General features: G+C 36.4%; 1 protein-coding gene across 8 annotated transcripts in view; it reads left to right on the plus strand.

The window, feature by feature from the left end:
* The window catches only part of Rcd6 (Reduction in Cnn dots 6), a 68836-nt gene extending 45017 nt beyond the window's left edge, over positions 1 to 23819 (plus strand). For 6 of the 8 annotated variants that reach the window (XM_067775016.1, XM_067775012.1, XM_067775014.1 and 3 more), the window contains 5 exons: positions 3299 to 4162; positions 12358 to 12597; positions 14008 to 14108; positions 20136 to 20473; positions 20568 to 23819. In XM_067775016.1, the coding sequence (XP_067631117.1) occupies positions 4004 to 4162; positions 12358 to 12597; positions 14008 to 14108; positions 20136 to 20473; positions 20568 to 21238 (1509 nt within the window). In that variant the 5' untranslated portion in view covers positions 3299 to 4003 and the 3' untranslated portion in view covers positions 21239 to 23819. The remainder of the gene's footprint in view (positions 1 to 3298; positions 4163 to 12357; positions 12598 to 14007; positions 14109 to 20135; positions 20474 to 20567) is intronic. The other 2 variants (XM_067775019.1, XM_067775020.1) reach the window with 2 other exon arrangements.
* The last annotated feature ends 851 nt before the right edge of the window (positions 23820 to 24670 follow it).

Here is a 24670-nt window from a genome sequence, read left to right on the forward strand (position 1 = left end):
CGATACGTAGAGGCCCATAAATCTTTCGAAGAACTTTTATTTCATACACTCCCAGAGCCACCTCATCTGTCACGGGCCATGCTTCTGCATCGTATAGCAGGACGTGTACGATAAGTGACTTGTAGAGCATTATTTTCATTTGCCCAGAGAGATGACTTTACTTTTCGAATGCTTACTCAGTCCTGAGTAGCATTTGTTGGCAAGAGTTATTCTTGGCTGGATTTTTTAGACTAACGTTGTTGCTTGTGTTAATGCTGGTTCCCAAATAAACAAAGTCCTTTACTATTTCGTGATAATGGCTGTCAGCAGTGACGTTCTGTTCAAGGCGCTAATGCACTGACTCGTTGCTTGATGACAGCAGAAGCTTTGTTGCATCTTTTCCGCTTTTTTTTTGCTGTTTAGAGTAAGCAGTACTTACGGTGCGGATGTCTAGACCGATGATGTCATAAGCATACGCCAGTTTTTACACTATTTTATTGAATATCAAGTTTCTGCAGCTTGTATAATTTTCTTCAGTATCAAATTAAAGAGATCGCACGATACGGGGTATGTCTGTCTGAAACCTCATTTAGTTTAGAACGGCTCGCAGTTTTTCTAGGTCTGAAACCGCAGTAAGAAGGTCCAAACAGCCGATTCACGGTGGGCTTCAATCTTTCACACAATACACTTGACAGGACCTTATATGCAATATCAAGAAGACTGAGGCATCATAGTTGGCGCTGTTTGCAGGATCTGCTTTCTTGTGGACTAGGCAAAGAACCTTTAGGTTCCAATCGTCGGGCATGCACTCGTCCGACCATTTTTTGCAAAGAAGCTCGTGCATGCGCCTAAAGAAGTCCTTGCCTCCATATTTAAATAGCTCTGCAAGCAATTCAGCACCTGCGGCCTTGTATTTTCTTATATTGGTTATAGCTCTTTTGACACCCGGCATGTTTGGATAGGGGAACATTTATTCCACCATCAACGAACACGGGCTCAGGTTTATCATCTTCCTTGGACATTTTTTAGTCTCTCCATTTGTGGGCACTGAGAAGAAGTTCCAAAAATAACGCTGAAATAATCCCACAAATATTGCTGAAGTTATCCTGACATAGCCTAGAAATTTTCCTGAAACCCATCCCGATATGATCCGAAAACAGTCCCGTAGTTGTCTTTCAAAAGTGTTCAAATTATTCTGAAATTATCGGGAGATAATTAATTCCTACTGTACACTTTTTTAAAAAGTGGACAAAAATTCCACATAATCTTAGTGTAGGCCATGGAAACCATAGTAATAACGTTTTAATTAGCCATTTCCTGTGAGAGTTACAAACTAAACATCAAGGCACAAGGTCAATATATGTACCCTCTCTATTTCTAAAAGTGAAGCTAGCTACCTTTTGGTAAAATTAATCAAAATTAGTTCACCCTTTCTGCCCTGATTTAGTTGCAAAAGCGGTCAAAAAATAGGAAGTGAATATTAGGTTAGATAAGATTGAATTGGCTGCCCGAGGGCACACTAGGCTAGTGACAATTAGACCCGTTGTGATACCACGAAAAGTCATCATTAGTCGAAATATTTTCACGACGTTATAAAGGATACCAAGTCCTTGATGTAATGCTCCACGATCTGGTGCAGATTATCTAGAAAGGGAGCTTCCTAGAAGCGCTGTCCTGCGTCACATAACCCCGGGAACTTGCAGGTGAGGTAAACCACCATTCCCTCTTCTTTATCCTCCTTGCAACTGCTGCAGCACCTACGATAAGGCGCCCCAAACTTTCTACATGCCTACCTATAAGACAGGCCCAGTTAGTACTCCTAAAAGTATGGAGATTTTATAACTACTAAGGGGGTGTAAACGTGATCCAGGCTAGCTTACATTTCCGAGAATGACGATTATTGCGGATAATCGTGGGGGACGCTGAAATACGTTGTCTGTCCAGCTCAGACTTAAGAATTTGGCCTTATCTGCCAGGTTAGGGGGAACACCATTTAGTTTTGGTAAGTTCACCGGAGGTATTTTGTATCGTTTTGTATATAAGACAAGCTTAACTTTATCGGAATTGACGGTGAATCCACATTGGGAGGCTCCTAGAAGTACTACTCGCAAAGTGGCAATTTGACTGAATGCGTCCACCGTGTCCATCATACAACAATTTTTTGTTTTGTTTTTAATATAAAAAAATTCCCTAAACTTTTCTACAGAATTTTCCGGACGAATAGGAGAAATTTAAAAAGAAACTTTTCCCAGAGGGCGGGGGACCATAACTTTTTTAAAATGATATAGCCTGTATTTGCTTAAAGATGATTGTCTTTTTGCTCGCGAGGTTATCTTAGGAAGTCTTAGCCTGGCAAGCGCAGGGCATGAGCAGAAATGCCTCCTACCCGCACTTCGTATATCTGCTATCACTGATCAAGCCTAATGCAAAGGCGTGTGCCGCCAGAAAGCAATATCCATTCAGAAGTTTACAGCGCTCTCTTTTTAATGATAAGTGTAACTTTGTTAGTCTAAGGTTGTAAGACCTACACATGATCTTCGGCACATTGCAGCCTCGCGCTTGGATCCACGCCTTTCCCGCTTGGTCGATCATGTGCACCTCTCGCCTTCTCTTAATCTCGCCCAATCTAATCGTGACGTCTACGAAGCCAGCTTCGAGGGATGCGTTCTTTTTGGCTGGCTCATCCGCCTTTTCATTCCCATCTATTCCCATACGCCCTGGGACCTAATATAGATGTATGCTTCTTCCTACACCGATCCTTTAAATGATTTGTTTACACTCTAACACATTTTAGGCTGCTTTGTTATGCGATATTAGTGCATTAACTACTGCTTGGCTGTCAATATAAAAATTGATGCGGCTGCAGTTTATGCTATTTTCTTCTTGTGTTTATACTGCTTTGATTACGGCTGCTGAAAAACGCTATAGTGATATGGCAGCTTGTAGGATCTATGTTCTTGGCCAACAGGTCTACAAGTGGAATGTGCAGAATGGCATACATTTCTGCTCGACGAATTCCATACAAATTCGTTCAGCTGTTCCGACGTGATTTATACTCCCTAAAATAGTCTGAGAAAGTTCGTGTCTTAAGTCTTTTGTATTGTTGATGAAAGATAATTTGAAAATTAGTTGCTTAAGTGCTTAGAAAGAAATGAGCAAATACAAAACACAAAGACGTATATATACTACTAAAAATGCACACTATTCACTCATATACACCCTCGCGATAACACATACACATATACACACATACTTATTTATACATTTATTTATATACCATGAAGTTCTTGCTGTCTATCATAACCTATATTCATTTCAGTGCTTTACTCATGAAATTGTGGATATTTTCATTTCAACAAAGCTAACAGCAAATCGAAAACGCAGAATACATTCATACAATGTCAATTAGGTGGCTTATATTCATAAACTGCTTCTTTTAATTCGACTATAAATTTGCGTATATACAAAGCAAAGAAGAAATTCCAAACCATACGACATAACATTCATTCAAAACAAAGCAAAAAAAAAAAACAAGTTTAACAAAAGCTCACCCAACCGAAATATAAATAAAACAGCGATTGTAATGCGACAAAAATATATGTAAAATAAATAAATATTTATATCGGCCAAATTTTACATAAAAATAAGCACATTCACCATCAAAAAGGCAATAACGAATGTCATAAAATTCTCCAAAAGCTCAAAACTAGACATTCAATTCGATCTTAAATATAAAGGCTGGCAGGTGGCGGTGTTGGTATTTGGCGATATTGACCTCAACAGCTTGACACAAATGGCTTCTAATAGACTTCACCTATAAATTTCATACATTCAAATGAAAAACTCATCCCAGCATTGGAAAAAATCATCACAGTTTTAAACATCAATTTTTATTTTTCAATTGTTTTGCATTGACTGATGCAGCGTCAGCGTCAGCATTAGCGTGTTATTGTTAAGCGAAGAAAACAAAAGTTTATTTTTCGTATTTTTTTTTTTATTTTTCCCAAACAAACAACCAAATAAAATGAATTATGAAAAATCTATTGGTGAAACGCAGCATCATAAAAGCAAAAGCAAAAATCATACAAATAGCATACAAACATTTTGGAATGATCAAATAATGGAGCGTTTTATTAAAGCCAATTTATTTATGATTTGTTGTGTGGCAGCTGGATTGCTATTGGTAAGTAAGAAAAACTTAATATCTGAATGTATTGTAACGAATTTAGGGAAATTCCGCTTATTTGAAACCTTCTGCTAACGTTCGAATCGCTAAGCTTTTGAATAAATCACTCCAATATTCTGTATTGCAAAATGGTCTTTATAAGACAACTTTGGGAGTAATACAATTATACTTCACAATTATACTTCGCAACTAACAGCGTTTTTAAATCAAACTGATTAGTTAATCCTCAGCTTGCACTGCTTTTATACTCTCTGTTGCCTTGTCCGCATATTTCTCCAAAGGTCTAGACGTTTCTCCTTGGAAACTCCTGCTTGGTTACCAGCTATATGCGTGTGTATTTGTAGTTTATACCCTGCAAACATCTCGAGTACTCCATGCATGCATGTATGGAGTACTCGCTATGGACCAAGCGAGTGCTCCAAAATTAACCACAATTCATACAAAAAATATGGTCCAATTAACATTGCGATGTCCTAGGACCGGACCATATACTCCAGCTCCGCATTACATCAGAGTAATCCATGGAGTACACACAGTCCAATAAACATCGTGTAGTGATTACAATCGTTAAACACGAGCAATGATCGGCTTACAACATGTTCGTATAGAAACATGAGTTGGTCCATCGCTGCATTACAGTGGAGTAGAATGGTAAGTACTCCAATGGACCACATGGTCCAACGATTTTTGCAGGGTAGCCTCTCGCATAGCCATATGCGTGCCTATGTGTAACTACTTCGGCTGATGACCAAATGTATGTGTGTGAAATATGTCTTCGTTGCCTTGTATGTCTGTGTGTAAATGATGACTGATGTATTCATGTACACCAGTGTGGCTTGCTTCATGTTTTTGTTGTTGCGTGATTATTTACTAATAGCCTAGTGATGTCAACATTCGCCACAGTATGTATGGATGTATGTATGTATTTTGTATCAAAAATGTTTAGTAAGTGTTTAGATAAATATGTTAGTGTGTTAAAAGGATTTTTAGCTAGTAAAAATAGTAAATACCCACAACAAAAGCTCCCCATTGTCAAGCGAATACAATGGGCGTTGTCTACTTTCAGCTCTTTCAAGTCACCAGCAGCGGATGGGATCTATCCCTGTCTGTTACAGCAGAGAATAAACTACTTAACCCCAGCTTTACCCAATCTATATAAGCCATATCTACTACTTGGCTACATTTCAAACGAGTGGACAGAGATTAAGGCAACTGCCGCCGTTGTATTGACATTAGCCTTGAATTGTAAAAAAATTTCGATCAGCACATTAGGGAGGTCAACACAAACAACCTCCTAAACAAACTTCCTCTGTTTAGGAATCAATTTGTCTATCAGTCAGAAAAATCCAAGGAGACAGCTGGCTAGCGGAAAAACTGAATAACCCTCTGCGATTTTACTGAAATCTCAGGGGCTTTCAATGACACGACATATGAAGCTATCGAACAGCCTATGACTATCAAAGATATAAGCCAAATGATTGCCCGCTTGATGCTATCCATGTTAACAATCAGTTTGGAGCTGGGAGGAAGCCAATTCTGACCGCAAAGGGATACCCTCGTGAGCGTGTACTTTCTCCTTTCTTGTGGATCCTGGTCGTGGATGACCTCCTTCAGTTACTGAATTGCAATGGATTTGACACACAAGGGTATGCAAATCACTTATTATCCTGCATCGCAAGGTAGAAATAGCCAGTGACATGCAACTAGACCTGCGCATCATAAAAGGGTGGTGTGACACCAACGGACTATTTATCGATTCATAGGGAATCTCATATTGCAAATACCTAATGCAATGACCCCTTCGCTCAGAATCTCACGCAATTTTGAGCTGGCCATTGGGGACAGAACTCTTTGGGAAACAGGGAACCCATATAGAGACCATCAGTGGTCTGGTTCACTAACGGATCAAAATTTGATACCGGAAAAGTAGGCGCTGTATTTGTGGGCCAATTTTCAAGGAATCAGTACCAATGGGAAAGAGAATGCCTACGAAGAGGCTTATTCTCGGGGAATATCCTCATTATGTCAAACAACCAGGCCGCCTTACGCACCTTGCTTTCTTACACAATTACTTTTAGGCTATTGGATGAATCTATTGGAGTTCTAAGAGATATCGAAGCCCAAAAGCAAGGTTTTGTTATGACGGTTTCCGGAAAATCAGGGGCATACAAGTAATGAACATACAGACTACCTAGCCAAGCAGACTGCTATAGCAGCCTTCTATGATCCAGAGCACTTATGTGGACTCACACCAGGGGCACACTAGCAACGGAATGCCCAGGGCAAAGGCAGGCCAAATTGTTTATACTCCCAGCAACGAGAGTATTAGCCAAACTCATCAGTCTAAGCAAAGAAGACCTACGAACTCTCACTGTAAATAAGTTAAATCTTTCCAATATACAGATTTGTCGCTTTTGTGAGCTGGAGGAAATGCGGGTTCGCATTTTCTGCGAATGAGTTGCTCTGGTAAGGCAGGAACTCTCATATGTTGGAGCTGTGGCTCTTAGTCCTTTCGCAATATGAAGTACAACGCCTGAGGAGTACTTAAATACTTGAAAAGCCGTCGATATTTAAATTCACCTCTATTTTCATCCGCAAGGGCAACGGCCATAACTTTAATTGATCTTTTCAACACATCAAATGGCAACCAGATCAGTTGAAGTTATGACTAGCTGAAATGGTCACAACGTTTTTAATTTCAAACGGTTACAACGTCAACGATATTGATATTATGACCATTCTGCTTGTTGATGACAAGTCAACCTAATAAAACCGCACTGCGTTTTTTTAGCGCACGCAAACAACGGGCGTTTTTTGCCCTAACGCAAATATGCATGCGTTGCGATAATGTAAAGCATGTGTGCAAACGTCAAATCTAAATTTCACGCAGAACAAAAATTGGAAATCGAGTTGGGTTTTCACGCAGCAAATTCAATTTGGGTTGCTCTCATACAAGTTGTATGTGCATGAGACATTATTGACAGAAAATGACTTGCGTGCGTTTATATTAGGTTGGCTTGTGACAAAGTCAAAGTTTTGTACTTGCATGTAGTAAAATGTTAGAAGTTAATCTAAGGCGAGCCAGTTGAAAGACGGCGAGAGCTGGCTTCCGAAATTGTATGTCACCATAATTTCTATTTCAAAAATCGGAAGAAGGTGGCAAAATCTTACTGCCGGAGGATGAGAGGTTAGAAAGAAACTTTTACTGACTCAAGATATTGGTGCATCTCATTCAATGCATCTCATTCCAAGATAAGACCATTGCATGGAGCAAGATTGCGTGAAGAAGTAGCATGTGAAGTCGCAATAGGGAAGTTCACGATACTAAAAAATAAATAAATGCAAGGCGCGATAACCTCCGAATAGATATTAAGCCATGCTCCTACAAATTGACGTGACTTGACCTACTTGTTTTATGCAGACTTCGAACGGCATCTGAAAGGCAGATGCGTTTCCATTGAATGCTTTTCATAGCACAAATACACTCGGAGTGCATGCCCAACACCGCCGATGGGCGACCTCGCTTAGAAAAATTTTCTTCTAATTGAAAAAAAACTGGTTTCTAAAATTTTTGATGTTGCTTTGCCCGGGGCGTGTTTCCGGAATCTTCGGTGTGGTATGCGGAGCACGCTACCATCACACCACTGTGGCCGTACGATACTACGAAATTAATTAATTGGCTTGGATTTCTCAGTCAACCAAGACATCAAGATTATTCAATTACAATTGCGAACAGCTCCAGGATAATGGTCCCTATAGCAAGATTGATTTTTCAGATGATATCACTAGAGAAAAACTGCCGGAATAAGATAAAACAATGTACTAAGACAGGCCGCACCAACGTTGTGAAACATAAAATTGACACTGAGCATGCCAAATTATAGAAGAAATTAACGACAACGGCGTAATTGAACCATCAACTAGTCCACGCAGCTCATCGGTATTAAAAAGAACCTGCCAAAAATACCATTAGTCTATGATGAATCCGGGATGAGTCGCAAAGGAGTATGCGACTAATGCCAGTTTTGATCTTTGCATGAGTTGAACTGTTCCCTTTTGTTTAAGCATGTCCTATGAGGAGACTAATTTTACCCATTTATACCTGAAAGTGATCGATAGGACCAATCCCCTTTGTACCAATATGTGCACATATGAAGACTAGTCCCCGCTTGTATCAATAAAGAGACTAATTGGTATTGCAGAAACATATAACAAAAACAAACCCTGCGACAATGAAACCCAGGATACTGGTATACGACTCCGGATAGTTATGAAATAATTCGTTTCAATTCCATAAAATGATTCAAGGTTCATTTCGAGCTCAAGGCCAGAACAATAATTTTTTTCTTTCTAATGATAATTATTGTTATTTTTTAATTTTTCTAAATCAATAGGCCGATAAAACCAAAAACAATTCCATAGAATTTTTTTATTTATTTTACCCATTTCGTTCCATTTTTTTTTTTTTTTTTGATTGCTTCTTAAAATTGGCTACATAAGTTTCAAACTGAGTTATCCTAACACTACCCAAAAGGGACTAGAGGGGGTCAATTATACCCCCCTGAAGACAAAAGAGGTCAATCGCATATCACTCTCTTTAGGGATGCAAAAATTAGGTTTGTGTGTAATACCCAAATTTGAATGACGCATCAAAACACGGTGGCTATCCATTGCCTAGAATTAACGACACTCTGAGCTCGCTATCTGGTACAAAATGGACTCTGGTACAAATGGACTGGCAAGAGGAGATGAAGGAGGAAGAGAAGTAGAAAGCAGCCTTCGACGTCGGAGATGGTCTTTGGCACCAGCTACTTTTGAGATATGGACTACACTGGAAAACATGATTGGTGTACCTAGGCCACACCATCATGTTTGGAGCGAGTGTTGAGGAGCACCTAAATCGATTTTGGGCATTATATAAAAAATTAAAAAAATTTATTTTATTTTTTTAAGCCTTTATATATACTATAAGGACCGCCCTAAGTAGCGCATATGTGCATATCGTTCCCAAGTAAATATCTGTGCCCAATCATTAAATAGCAAATATCTACATGTGTATCTGCCACACTTTATTCTGCAAGTGAAACATGTTAAACAATTAAATATGTGGCATTGATAAATTAAATGTTTTCCTCTCAATTTAATTGACATCTTAATTGCTTGATTGAGAGATTTACTTTCGCTTTATTTAAGCTTCCAATTATCAGTTTTATCTTGTCGGTAATTATTGGCCTCTGACGTGCGATGAATAGTGACTTATCTGGTTTATCATGGTAAATTTTGAGTTATTTTTTAGAAACACCAAAATGTCAATATTGTAACGAATTTTTGGAATTTCTCATTACTGTACACCATCTGCTAACGTTCGAGTCGCTGAACTGTCGAATAAATAACTCCAATAATCAGTATTGCAAAATGGTCTTTATTTAGACAAATTTTGGGAGTATTACTTCGTAATGACAATTATACTTCACTTAACTAAAACGTGTTTAAATCAAACTGACTGACTATCGCGCGCTGCTTTTATACTCTCGGTTACCTCGTTCGCCCATTTCTTCTTAGGTCTAGACGTTTTACGTACAAGCCTTCTAGAAAAGTTGTATCACATTTAACTATATTTAACTATAGATATATATATATATATTTATGCATTTTTCTTGCCATATGCGTGTGTTGGTGTGAGTAACAACTTCTGCTCTTAGCTGCCGTGTGTATGTGAAATAATTTCTCTGCTTCAAGCTGCTGGTTATGTGTATGGAATATTCTTCGTTGCCTTGTACATAAGTGTGGCTGCTTGCTTTAATGTGTTTATGTACATAGCTGTGGCTGCTTGCTGTTTTTGTTGTTGTGATTTTTTACTAACAGCATAGTGATGCTACTATTCGCCACAATATACAGGCTAGAAAATCGACTCTTTTAAAACAGCCTTTATGAAACAATGCATTAGCGCATTTGAAAATCTTGAATAGCTTTTGCGATGGTATGCTAATATGACTGCTACAATAGGACTCCGCAGAGCGGTGAAGGGAGGTCGGAAGTCCTTACATTAATAATCGTCAAGGCGGCCATTCATTTCAAGGGGAAGTTTTTTGTGTACTGACCGCATTGTGAAGCCTTGTGTCACTTGGTAACCCTACAAATATATGAACAGTTGGCAACCACTAAAGAGATAGTACCAGTTTGTCCACGAAGAGAGTTGTATTCGAGTCGTCAGAGAAGCAAGATATACGAACGTGCAGAATTATTCAATTAAATATTAAATTAATGTAAACTCAAAGAAAATATTACTTTATTATATTTCCAACTATTTAACTTTCAACTAAATGTATTAATTAATTCTAATCGTGCATATTTCGTTATTAAATTCGGAGTGCCTGAAGTAAGTACAAGACATCCATTGACACTTGTATGTTACACTGGCTGCTCCTCAGGAATACCGTGGGACACACTTGGGTTTGTTAGCCCATAACAATATTTACCCTATTAGCGAGACTTATTTACTATTTTTTGAGGCATACTTACTAAAAAATAAAATATGCGAATGCACGCTATGTGACCGTTTTGGCTACGCTCACGTTCTTTGGCACCAGCTACTTGCTTGTTAGTTGAGAAACTTTTTCTTCCGGGAAGTAAACGAGGGACCGACCTATTCCAAAAAATCTATTTTATTGTGCGATATCTTTGAAATTTAGTACAGGATTGGCTCTTTAACCAAGTTAATATTTGAAAAATTTTCCATTTAGAAATTGCACCAAGAACCTTGAAATTTGGTCTTGGGATACCTCTTTACTTAGCTAAATATTTAAGAAACATTTCTTTCCGGAAAATGGAACAGTGGCCGACCTGTTCGAAAACATCTCATTTATGGTGCAATTCGTTTGAAATTCATTTCTAGAATTGAAACAGAGGCCAACCTATTACAAAAAATCGAATTTATGGCGCGATTCACTTGGAATTTTGGTGCAAAGATACCTCTTTGGTCAAGTTAAAAATCAAAAAACTGTCTGTTCCGGAAAGCAGTGACCGATCTATTCGAAAAAATATTATATATGTTGCGATCTGCTTGAAATTGCCGGGGTACTTCGTTCCATGCCCAGTTTATTACTTGAGGAACTTTTGTTATCGGAAAGTAGACCAGGACTCGCCAAACTCTTGTCGATTCGGTTGAAATTCATTATTAAGCCTTTCTAATGGGTATAATCTACCTCCCGAAGAGTGGATCGGGGCCGTCCAATAGTCTTTATGATGAGCTTGGGTTGTGGGAGCGGCACGGGAACAGAAAGACGTAGACGTGAAGTGAAGGGAACATCTACAGTGGTAAGAGACACTTGGAAACGGAAGAAAGGAGAGGCAGATAATACAAAAGACATAGTTAAAAGTGGAGGAAGAGAATATGAATTGATGGGGTTAGGGATCTGAAGAGGAAAGCTCCGAGGAAGTAGAAGAGGAGAAAGTGTAAGAACGCAGAGTTAGAGGTGCAAAGTGATTGAGGGGTTATAAGGAGAGAATAAAGTAAGGATAAGAAAGAAAAAGGAGAAATGGGAGAAAAACGGGAGAGAGAAGGTAGTGTAGAGAAAATGGGAGAAAGAACAGTATTATAGTTATAACTAATAGGTTGTATGATTACACTTAGAAAGTAACATTACTTTACATATTTTAACGAATTTTGGGAAGTTCCCGGTTATTATGCACCTTCTATTAACGTTCGAAACGCTGAACTGTCGAATAAATAACTTCTATATTCAGTGTGGCAAAATGGTCTTTATTTAGACTACTTTGGGAGTACTACTTCACAATAACAATTATACTTCACTAATAGCGTATTTAAATCCAATTGATTCATCATCACTTGCGCTGCTCCTCTTTTATACTACTCGGTTGCCTCATCATTATTTCTCTCAGTGTCTAGACTTTTCGCGAACAGATTCTTATTTACTTCTCCGTATCTTATCACTTTGGGTACATATGTTTGTGTATCTTGTCTTAAGCTGGTTGTGCTTGTTGTTGTCGTATGCATGTATGACGTTATGTACATGAAATGTGGATGTACGTGCAGCGCTTGTTGCTTACATTATTGTTGTTTTTGCGCAGCATTTATTACTATCGGTATAGTAGTAGATCTCACGAGCCTGCTAATATTCGCCACAATATATTATATTTATGATTCATTTTCATATCATTTACTATGTCAGATCGTTTACTTGGGCGCCTTCTCCTGTGAAGTGTCTTGGATATTGGAAGCACATGGCAATTTACCAATGTCCTCATACATACTCTGTACGCAATTCTTTATTGTATTTGTGGCAACAACAATACTCATACATGGACTTGTCACAGGCTTGTCATGGGGACTATTCGCATGGTCAGCAGTTATTGGTTTACTTTCTATCCCAGAACTAATATTTGTTATGATTATGACAACACAGCATTGGGTAAGTTTTGACTATATCTACTATATTTATACAGATTTCATATTTAAGTTAATTTAACTAACTTATTTGCATAAAAACGAAAAAGTTGATTAATGTTAAGATAATTTCATGTGAAAAACGGCTTTGAAAGTCATTAATAATTTTAACACTTTTTTGTAAGAAACCTTACGCTTTTTCATTTCCAGCCATTTTATTACTTCCTTTATATTAGGTCGGTTGAATGTTTGTCCGCTTTTCATACAAATCTTGCAATAGATTTTTAAGTTACTTCTCATTGAGCTACAAATAGGTTAGAACGTGAAACTTTACACATAGGTTAGAACACCGTGACAATGCAACAAAAGGAAAAAATTCCGTTAGGTGGCGCACGGCTCGAAATAATTAGATAAGAATTTGAAAATTTTCAAACCATATTTTAAGTAACTTCTCGATGAGCTAGAGACTTGAAATTTCAAACTTAATTCATAGGTCGATGACAGCCGATGACACGATACAAAATGATTCACTAGGGGGCGCACGGGATGAGATATTTAGAAAAATCTTACGAAACGGAGACAATTTTAGGATTGATTTTTATATAAGTTCCCATTGAGCTACAAATGTAAAACTTCACAGATAAGATAAGACGCCGAGTAAATTTAAGAAAAGGAGAAAAATTCCGTTAGGTGGCGCCCGGATCGAAATATTTAGATAAGAATTTGGAAATTTGGTCTTTTGAGATCGATTTTAAAGTAACTTCTCATTGAGCTACAAACTTGAAACCTCAGAGAAAGGTTAAGACACCGTGGCAAAGGAACAAAAGGAGAAAAAAAATCCGTTAGGTGGCGCACGGATCAAAAAATTATATAATAATTTAGAAATTTGAAACCGGGTTTCTTCGATGAGCTAGAGGCTAAAAATTTAGAGCTTAATTCAGAGGTCGCTGACAGCCGATGACACAATACAAAAAAATTCTATAGGGGGCGCACGGACTGAGATATTTAGTAAAATCAAACTGAACGGAGGGAATTTTGGGATTGATTTTTATGTCAGTTCTCATTGAGCTACAAGCGTAAAACTTAACAGATAGGTTAAGACACCGGGTTATGAGAAGTAAAAATATAAAGGTGGAGCGCAATTGATAGACTAATAATATCTCCTTTCCTACCAACTTTCCAATCCAAGTAATGTGCGCACCAATTTTATATTTTTACTTCTCATAAATATCTTTGCAATTTCTATGTTAACAAAATTTTATAATCAAAGTTTAGCAAGAATATGTCTTTATATAAGGAGACATTTTTCGCTGATTTTTGTCCATTTATATAAAGGAAGTGCTTAACATTTTTTTATTTTATTTTTTTCATTTTTTAGCCTTTCCTCTTATATGTTTGTCTTTTCTAATTTTTTCTCCACACTTTACATCCGCAGGGCTTACAATCGCTGCATGGACTTACCGAATTAATTTCCTATCTTGTTAGACTGGTGATAAATTGCTTCGCGTTAATTTGTGTGATACCAACGGCTATAAGGTAAGAGCAAAAGTCGTACTATAAATGTTTGTGTAAGAAAAAGTGCAATTTCAAAGTGGCATAAAAACATAATTACAATTGAAAACCTATATTTTACATAAAATCTCATGAACTCACATAAACACGCTGTGCATATAAATTTTACGCTCGACCTTGCCAAAACTCACTTTTAACCCACATTTTGTAACTGGTTCTGGGAATCACGCTCGACAGCAGGTGTGTTGCATGCCACTACTCAGTAATTTACTTACAGATTATTTTTTAAATTTCCGCACAGGTAGTTTGCTTATTTATATAAGAAAAAAACGCTGGAATGTGTATGGATGTCAAGAGAGAAAAAGTTTAAAAACCAATGAATAAAAATAAAAAAATAAAATAAAAAAATTTTAAGCACTTCCGATTTGGGATTTCAAAATCAACTAACCATCATCTCTTCTTCCTGTATCTTTCCTAATTTCATGGCAATCTTTCTATCCGCTTTTATTTAATTGTCTGATCAACGCCATAGATTGATAAGGAGTGTGATGACTAGTACCTAGGACCTACCTAATTATTTTCTATCTTTTCGTATTATTATTACTTCATGTAAGTATTGTTTTCAATAAAACCGTTTAACTTAAAAATTTTTCCCGCAAAAAATAAAATAAAAAATAAAATATTTAGAAAAATCGTACGAAACGGAGGGAATTTTGGTATTGATTTTTATGTAACTTCTCATTGAGCTACAAGAGTAAAACTTAACAGATAGGTTAATACGCCGAAAAAATGTAAGAAAAGTAGAAAGTAAAAATAAAATTAAAAAATTTTAAGCACTTTCTTTATATAAATGTACAAGAATCAGCGAAAAATGTCTCCTTATATAAAGACATATTCTTGCTAAACTTTGATTTTTAAATTTTGACATAGAAATTGCAAAAATATTTATCAGAAGTAAAAATATAAAAGTGGGGCGCACATTTCTTGGATTGTAAAGTTGGTAGGAAATGTGATATTATTAGTCAATCAATTGCGTTCCACCTTAATATTTTTACTTCTCATAAATATTTTTGCAATTTCTATGTCAAAATTTAAAAATCAAAGTTTAGCAAGAATATGTCTTTATATAAGGAGACATTTTTCGCTGATTCTTGTACATTTATATAAAGAAAGTGCTTAAAATTTTTTAATTTTATTTTTATTTTCTACTTTTCTTACATTTTTTCGGCGTATTAACCTATCTGTTAAGTTTTACTCTTGTAGCTCAATGAGAACTTACATAAAAATCAATACCAAAATTCCCTCCGTTTCGTACGATTTTTCTAAATATTTTATTTTTTATTTTATTTTTTGCGGGAAAAAAATTTTTAAGTTAAACGGTTTTATTGAAAACAATACTTACATGAAGTAATAATAATACGAAAAGATAGAAAATAATTAGGTAGGTCCTAGGTACTAGTCATCACACTCCTTATCAATCTATGGCGTTGATCAGACAATTAAATAAAAGCGGATAGAAAGATTGCCATGAAATTAGGAAAGATACAGGAAGAAGAGATGATGGTTAGTTGATTTTGAAATCCCAAATCGGTTTAGCCATTCTAGAGTTATGATTTTTTTTTAGAAAAAACAAGCAGCAATTATTCTATTGGATGAATGTACAATGATGCATAAAAAAGCGCTTTAAGCATTACACCGTACAATGAAAGATCTACATCAGAATCAAGAAATTTTTGGTGGTGCATTAATATTATTGTCAGGGGATTTTCGACAAATATTGCCTGTGGTTCCACGATCAACGCATGTTTAAAGTCTTCTCTTCTGTGGCGACATGTGCAAAAATTGACATTAAACATAAATATGCGCGTTTAATTCCACAACCACCAATCTGCAGATCGGTTCTCGAAGCAATTGTTAGATATTGGCAATGGAAAAGTTCGAGTCGATAATACAAATGGATTGATTACATTGCCGAACAATTTCTGTACCATTCTCCAATCAACAGAAGAGTTGATTGAAAGTGTGTTTCCAAATATTTTTCAAAATTACAGGAATCACATTGGTTGAGAAAACGCGCAATACTGGCACCAAAAAATTTACACGTCAATGCAATCAATTATCTGATTCAAGAAAAATTGCCAGGTGCAGTGACATCATATAAATCTGTTGATAGCGCAATGAATGCAGATGATACAGTGAATTATCCAATTGAATTTTTTAATTCATTGGAACCACCTGGTATGCCACCGCATTATTTGAATTTAAAGGTTGGCTCATCAATTATTTAACTGCGGAATTTAAATGCACCAAAACTGTGCAATGGCACAAGATTAGTAGTAAAATAATTGATGCCGAATTTAATTGAAGCGACAATATTGACCGGAACAGCGGAAAATGAAATTGTACTCATAACACGTATTCCACTGATTCCAATAGACATGCCATTTGAATTTAAGCGTTTGCAATTCCCAGTGCGTCTATCATTTGTCATGTCCATCAATAAGGCACAAAGACAAACGCTTCAAATATGCGTATTAAATTTGGAGCAGCCGTGCTTTTCACATGGACAGCTATACGTGGCCTGCTCAAGAGTTGGAACTCCAAATTGTTTGTTTGTGCTCGCTTCCAATGGGCAAACTAAAAATATTGTGTATTCAAATTTTTTGGATTGACATTAATAATTTTGAAATACAATGCATTCATTTCATTAAAAAAATGTATAATCTTTCATTTCTTTTATTGGTTGGTTGCTACGAAGTGCAACGGGGTCCGCTAGTTATTTTATAAAATTAAAAATAACTTAATAAAGCATAGTTTAGACAGTCCAGAAGAATCAACCCCAGAATATACACTTAGAGTTAGAATAAATATCAAACCACGTATCTTTCGAATGGAAAGATGTACAAAATTGCTAAGACATTATGGTGTTAAACTTTTCAACAAACTTCCAGTTGAAGTTAAAAATGCAAGAAATGTGCAATGTTTTAAATTCGAGGTTAAACGGCTACTTCTTACAAACTTTGATTTTAATATCTAGATGCGTTCTACACAATATATTTAATTGTACTCACATAATATTCAATTATCAAGCTAAATTTTATTTCTAATTACATTTTAATTATTATTTCCTTACTGTTGTCTTTCATTGAAACCTCTCATAATAATTGATAACAAATAGAGTAAAATAGAAATAAGCTATTTTCTCTCGCAAAACCTTCGCTTTTTTTGGGAAATCTTGTAATAATTTTAAATCTTACAGTTTATGTTATGTTGTTCTAATAAAAGCGTGTTAAATTTTAATGGTATAATTAAGAACATTTAGGATCTCCTTTTCTTGCTATCACAATGTAACACGCTTCTATTAGAACAATTAGAACTGTGACATAAACTGTAAGATTTAATAATTTAGGTGTAAAGTTTTAATGTTAAAAATAACTATATAATTATGTACAATATGGAATCTTTTTGTCGCAGACGAAAAAGCCTAATTATCGTTAAAGGCTACAATGAACTTATGAAGTGTTATATTTCTTTACAGTCTATTTATTTTTTACTTTTTAGTTAATTTTATTAACCAATAATAAAAGCTTATTTTTAAACAAGTTTTTTTCTTTAATTTTATTTTTTAATTTTTAGTTCGTTTTATTAACAACTAATAGAAGCTTGTCCTTAGAAAATCTTTTTTCTCAAAATTTAATTTAAATATGATTTTGTTTTTAATTTTTGTAGGGCAAAATATTGTTTAAATTAGTTATGTAATCTTTACTTAGTTATTTGTAACGTTTCTCATCTTATCCATTTCTTTTAATGCATCAACATTACAAGGTTTCTTCGAAGTCAACTTTGAACAGTCAAGCTCTTCTATTCGAGTGTTAACTAACTTAAAATCATATTTTATTGTGACTTTGCCTATGTCGCGTTCAGTTTACAACAACTCATTGCAGATCTCTGCTCTGTTCCATCGCCAAAAATCTCTAACACAAAATCAAGTGCGCAAAAAAGTATGCAACATTTAGCGATAACAGCCTAACTTCTATGTTTGTTGCATACACAAACAAAGCAAAGTTACCTGCGTTCTTGAGGACTTGGGCTTTTATTCCCTTGTGAATACAAATCTTTACCGATAACTCTGTTTTCGATTAATTTATCGAATTCTTGCAAAGTAATATTGCATTGTCATCGGAGTTATATATTGTGCAAAATTTCAGCTCAATCGGGAAGTGTATCAAATTTAACTTGCAAGATTTGATTACAAACAACAGCCAAGTGAAAGTAAATAAAAGCTTATAAAAAAATGTCCACTTTGTTAGCATGCATTTTTATACTCAGTTGAGCAGAGCTCACAGAGTATATTAACTTTAATTGCATAACGGTTGGTTGTACAGGCATAAAGGAATCGAGATAGATATAGACTTCCATATATCAAAATCATCAGTATCGAAAAAAAATTTGATTGAGCCATGTCCGTCCGTCCGTCCGTGTGCCCGTTAACACGATAACTTCAGTAAATTTTGAGGTATCTTGCTGAAATTTGGTATGTAGGTTCCTGGGCACTCGTCTCAGATCGCTATTTAAAATGAACGATATCGGACTATAACCACGCCCAATTTTTCGATATCGAAAATGTCGAAAAATCGAGAAAGTGCGATAATTCATTACCAAAGATGGATAAAGCGATGAAACTTGGTAGGTGAGTTGAACTTATGGCGCAGAATAGAAAATTAGTAAAGTTTTGGACAATGGGCGTGGCACCGCCCACTTTTAAAAGAAAGTAATTTAGAAGTTTTGCAAGCTGTAATTTGGCATTCGTTGAAGATATCATGATGAAATTTGGCAGGATATTTACTTCTATTACTATATGTATGCATAATAAAAATTAACAAAATCGGAGAACGACCACGCCCACTTTACAAAAAAAAATTTTTTTTAAAGTCAAATTAAAAAAAAAAAGTTAATATCTTTACAGTATATAAGTAAATTATGTTAAAATTCAACTCCAGTAATGAGCAACGAAATACAAAAATAAAAGAAAATTTCAAAATGGGCGTGGCTCCGCCCTTTTTCATTTAATTTGTCTAGAATTGTTGTAATGCCATAAGTCGAACAAGAATTTACCAATCCTTCTGAAATTTGGTAGGGGCATAATTCTATGACGGTAACTATTTTCTGTGAAAATGGGAGAAATCGGTTGAAGCCACGCCTAGTTTTTATACACAGTCGTCCGTCTGTCCTTCCCCTCGGTCGTTAACACGATAACTTGAGCAAAAACCGCTATATCTTTATTAAACTTAGTCCACATACTTATCTGAACTCACTTTATCTTGGTACAAAAAGTGGACGAAATCCGACTATAACCGCGCCCACTTTTTCGAAATCGAAAATTACTAAAAATGAAAAAAATGCCATAATTCTATAACAAATACGAAAAAAGGGATGAAACATGGTAATTTGATTGGTTTATTGACGCAAAAAATAACTTTAGAAAAAACTTTGTAAAAGTATTAAGTAGAAGAAAATGAAAAAGTTCTGTAAGGCGAAATCAAAAGCGCTTGGAATCTTGGCAGGAATACTGTTCGTGGTATTACATATACAAGTAAATTAGCGGTACCCGACAGATGATGTTCTGGGTCACCCTGGTCCACATTTTGGTCGATATCTCGAAAACGCCTTCACATATACAACTACCACCACTCCCTTTTAAAACCCTCATTAACACCTTTCATTTGATACCCATAACGTACAAACACATTATAGAGTCACCCCTGGTCCTCCTTTAGAACTATGGCCCACTCACTTTTAAAATACTTTTTAATACCTTCCATTTGATACACATGTCATACAACCACATTCCAGGGTTACCCTAGGTTCATTTTCTTACATGGCGATTTTCCCTTATTTTGTCTCCAAAGCTCTCAACTGAGTATGCAATGTTCGGTTACACCCGAATTTAGGCTTCCTTACTTGTTAACGTATAAAGTTCATTGCATAAGTCTTTTGTTCACATTGAATTAAATTGATTCACTATTATACTTTATCTTAACTTTCATTCAGATGGCGTCGCGAGGCACAAGTGCTCACACAATTGCAGGGTTTAGCAACACGCCTGCAACTACAGACTCCACCGCCCAGCATGCCAATTGTCAAGGCCGATTCGCGACGTTCGAGTAAACGCAGACAGAGCAGCGCTTTTGAGAATGCCGGCTATGAAGTGAGCGAACCAGCGAAAATCAACATGAATAATTCGCAAGCACAAGGTCTTAATATGTACAACAACAATCCAATATTTGGATCACAAAATGAATTTAATGCCGCAATTTTTGCGCCACAATACATGCAACAGTTCAATGGCAATGATGGCTATGGCAATGGCGCTATACAAACACGTAACGGTAATGTTAATAATTAAAACAAGTTTAATTTTACATGATAACATTTGTTCATATGAATTTTGTTTTGTTTACTTTTCTTTTGTTTATTTGACAGGCGCCAATCGTGCACAATCATTAATGGACTTACGTTGTACACTTCCTGGCATGTATAATCCACGCTACGTGCTCGATACGGAAGATAAAAATGGCAAATATTTTAATATAACAATCGATGATTTAAAGAATAGCATACAGGATTCACATAAACCTCAATCGCCACCATCGCTCATTGGATCAGTTAATGATCCTATTTATTGTTCGATTGAACCAAATCAACATCATCAGCAGCCAGCTAATCATCAAAGGCAACGTTCGCCAGAAAAATCTTTACAGCCAACAACAACAAAATTGGCACGCAACTGCATTTCACTAGAGAATTTGGATGGCATAACGAAGGTACAAAGTGAGTTAGCTGCTTATGGTAATAATTTGTTACATAATTATGCACAACAACAACAATACTATTTGGCCATGTTGAACGGTTATTTGAATCCCGTGCATGGGTCTGGCATCTATCGGCGGCCATCCAATGGTTCGTTTATTGGTGGTGCATACCCCGTGCCAATGTTGCCGCAACCAGCGCCGCGTAGAAGCTCACAACTGCAATATTACGCGGGCGGTTTTGATTATGTGAACTATACGAATCCTTATATAACAGCGAATAGCAAATTATCGCTGGGTAATGAGTCGGACGATTATAGGAAATATCGTGATGTGGCGCTTTAGGTGGGCGGGGGAAGCGTTTTATAAGTCAACATAAGTTAAATTTTTATTAATTCAAAGTTCCATTACATCTATATATAAGCTTAAATATTTATGTAAGTATACAAGTAAAAACCTAAGCCAGTTTTACGTACTGATTGACTAATGAATAAGAACAAAAATAGGAAACTTTAAAATTTATGTTTGCTTGTTTAATGGTGTGTTCAATTTATACTTATTATTTAAGAATTCATTAGATTAACACCGGCTTATAATAATTGAATATTCAATTATTATGTTTTTCTAAGATAAACTGAAAAGAAAGAAAGAAACATTTACTGGCATATTGCGATGGTACCATTTCGAAAACCGCCACGTAATCATCATCAGGCAATTCGTAATGTTATCATAGGTTTCACCGAGATTCGAACCGCGAATCACACGATGAAACTGCAGTTGCGATTCGCCGTTAGAATCTAGAAAAACATAATAATTGAATATTCAATTATTATAAGCCGGTGTTAAGCTCATGAATTCTTAAATAATAAGAAACTTTAAAAGATAATATTCAAAGTTAGCTAAATTGATTAATCTTATCAATATTTGCAATCTTTGAGTGCGGGATTATACAAACGTTTGTCTTGTGGTTCAATTGCATCAGAATGGCTGCGCTGGTACATCCGCTGGACCCGATTTTATAAATCATTATAGCTCCCAATGTAGCTCATCAGGGCAATAATATTTGATATCTAAGTCCTATAAATGGAGATATAAACAATTGTAGAAAATTTAGCAGTGACGCCCCTCCATTCCTCCATTCAGACTATTTCGAAACTATCTCCAAATAATTCCGGGAGTTTTACTTGAACCATTTAGGGATTATTATTGTAGCGAATTTTAATATCACTAAGCTGTTATTAAATAAATGCACAACAACAAAAACATTAAAGCAAGCTACATAAACACATTAATCATCATTTACACGCATATATAGTAGGCGACGAAGAGATTACTCACGCCTACATGTAGTTATTGTTGTTGTTGTAGCGATACGGTTGCTCCCCGAAGGTTTAGGGAGTGATCGATGTGATGGTCCTTTGCCGTTTACAGATCCGGTACGCTCCGGTAACACAGCATCATTAAGGTGCTGGCCCGACCATCTCGGGAACGATTTATATGGCCACATTAAACCTTCAGGCCAATCCGGTATTTTAGTCGCCTCTTACGACAGGCATACCTACCGCGGGTATATTCTAACCCCCTGACCCGCTGGGTTGCCTACATGTAGTCATCAGTAGAAGTAGTTACTCACCCATACACACGCATATGGCTATAAGAGAAACATAAACTACAAATAAGTATACATGTATATAGCTAATAACCAAGCAAGGGATACAATTGTTCTGGAATACAATTTTGCGAAATGACTAGACCTTAGGAGAAATGGATTAACGAGAAAACTGAGAGTATAAAAGCAGCGCAAGCTGAGAAATCAGTAATAGGTTTGATTTGAACACGCTGTTAGTTGCGAAGTGAATTATAATTGTGTAGTATGATTTTACTACTCCCAAAGTAGTCTAATAAAGACCATTTTGCAATACAGAATATTGGAGTGATTTATTCAACAGTTTAACGATACGAACGTTAGCGCGAGGTTGCAAATAAGCAGAATTTCCAAAAATTTGTTACATTATAATTATTAAGCCTAGATCACTGCGACTTTTGTTTGGATATAATGTGCTGGACCTTTCAACCGAGTACTGTATGTAGAGACTTTTGATGTATCTGAGCACCTCTTCATGCTTTTTACTCGATATCACGCGGGGTCTAAGAGTCACGCCAGCTAGATTGTAGTGACAGATTTGCGTATCGGTTAGATTAAAATTTCTTAGGTGATATCGTAGACTACAGTGTCCCGATAGTACCCAGTGAGATTTCCTAGGTTTTTTCCGCTTAGATTAATAAATGGAACTGATGCTCTTGTTGTTGTTGTTGTAGCGGTAAGGACACACCCCTAGATCCTTTAGGCGCCTCTTACGACAGGCATACCTGCCGCGTATATATCTTAAGTTCCCTAACCCGCTGAGTTTCTAGGAGTATAAACAATATGGCTTTTTGGCATATAATGCTGCTATAGTACCCTGCTTGGCTAGGTGGGTAACCCATTCAAAAAAATCCTTGTTTTTGGCTCCCAGATCGTTTAGAACACCGATTATTTCATCCATTAGCTTAGATGTATGCAGTTGTGTAAGACTGCAAGGCACGCTAGGCTACCTGGCTGTTTGACACTCCCTGAGGATAAGCCTCTCTGTAGACATTTTCTACCGCAAACTGCTATTGCATGGATTTCTGCCTGAAAAATAGAGAGGTAGCATCCTATTGGAATCGATTCCTTTATGTTCGGCTAATAGATATCAGCTCACGTTTTTCCTTCAACAAATGTCGATCCATCCGTGAACCAGACCCCTGCATCAGAGTTAGTATATGGATTCCCCGTTTCGCAAAGGGTTTTGTCCACAATGCACACCTTAAAGTTTCGGGAGATTCTTATTCTCATTGCTCCACGTTGCATTATGATATGATATTTTTTGCTGTTGTGTTTGAGGGTTTTAATTAGAAATTAATTTGAGACTATATTGGGGCTGTGGCTAAATCATTTCGCGACTGTTTTCGGGATCATCTCTCTATTTTTTTAAGGACCATATAAAGATTGTTGCAGGAGCATTTCGGGATTGCTTAAGGCATGATTTCGGAATTAATTTTGGATTGTGTCCGGGATCGGTTGGAAATTGATTTCAGGATTGCTACAGGACTATTCCGGTTCATTTCGAGTTCATATGTGTTCGGGATAAGTTAGAAATTATTTTCAGGATTATTATGGGACTATTCCGCGGCCGCCGTGATCTGATGGTAACATGCTCCGCCTACCACACCGATGGGTTGACGCCCCGGACAAAGCAATATCAAAATTTTAGAAACAAGTCTTTACAATTAGAAGAAATTTTTTCTAAGCGGGATCGCCCCAGTGTTTGGCAAGCACTCCGAGTGTATTTCTGCCATGACAAGCTCTCAGTGAGAATTTATCTGCCTTGCAGATGCCGTTCGGAGTCGGTATAAAACAAGAAGGTCCCGTCCCGCTAATTTTAAAAGAAGCACGACGCAAATTAGAAGACAAATTCGGCCTAAAATGTCTTCGGAAGTTATCGCGTCTTACATTTATTTATTCCGGTTCATTTCAAGATCATTTCGGAATTGTTTTCAAATAATTTCGGGATTTTCTCATGATGGTTCCAGAATTGCTACTGATCATATTGATAGTATTTCGGGAACGATTTCGGGATTGTTTTAGTACCATTGCCAGATCATTTATCTGCAGCACGATCTTGCGGTCAAAGCTAATAGAAATTTAAATAAAAAATGAAAATTCAAACAAAATAAAATAGCGTAAAATTAAAA

This window comes from Eurosta solidaginis, chromosome 3, assembly GCF_040869045.1.
Source record: "Eurosta solidaginis isolate ZX-2024a chromosome 3, ASM4086904v1, whole genome shotgun sequence".
Lineage (NCBI taxonomy): Eukaryota > Metazoa > Arthropoda > Insecta > Diptera > Tephritidae > Eurosta > Eurosta solidaginis.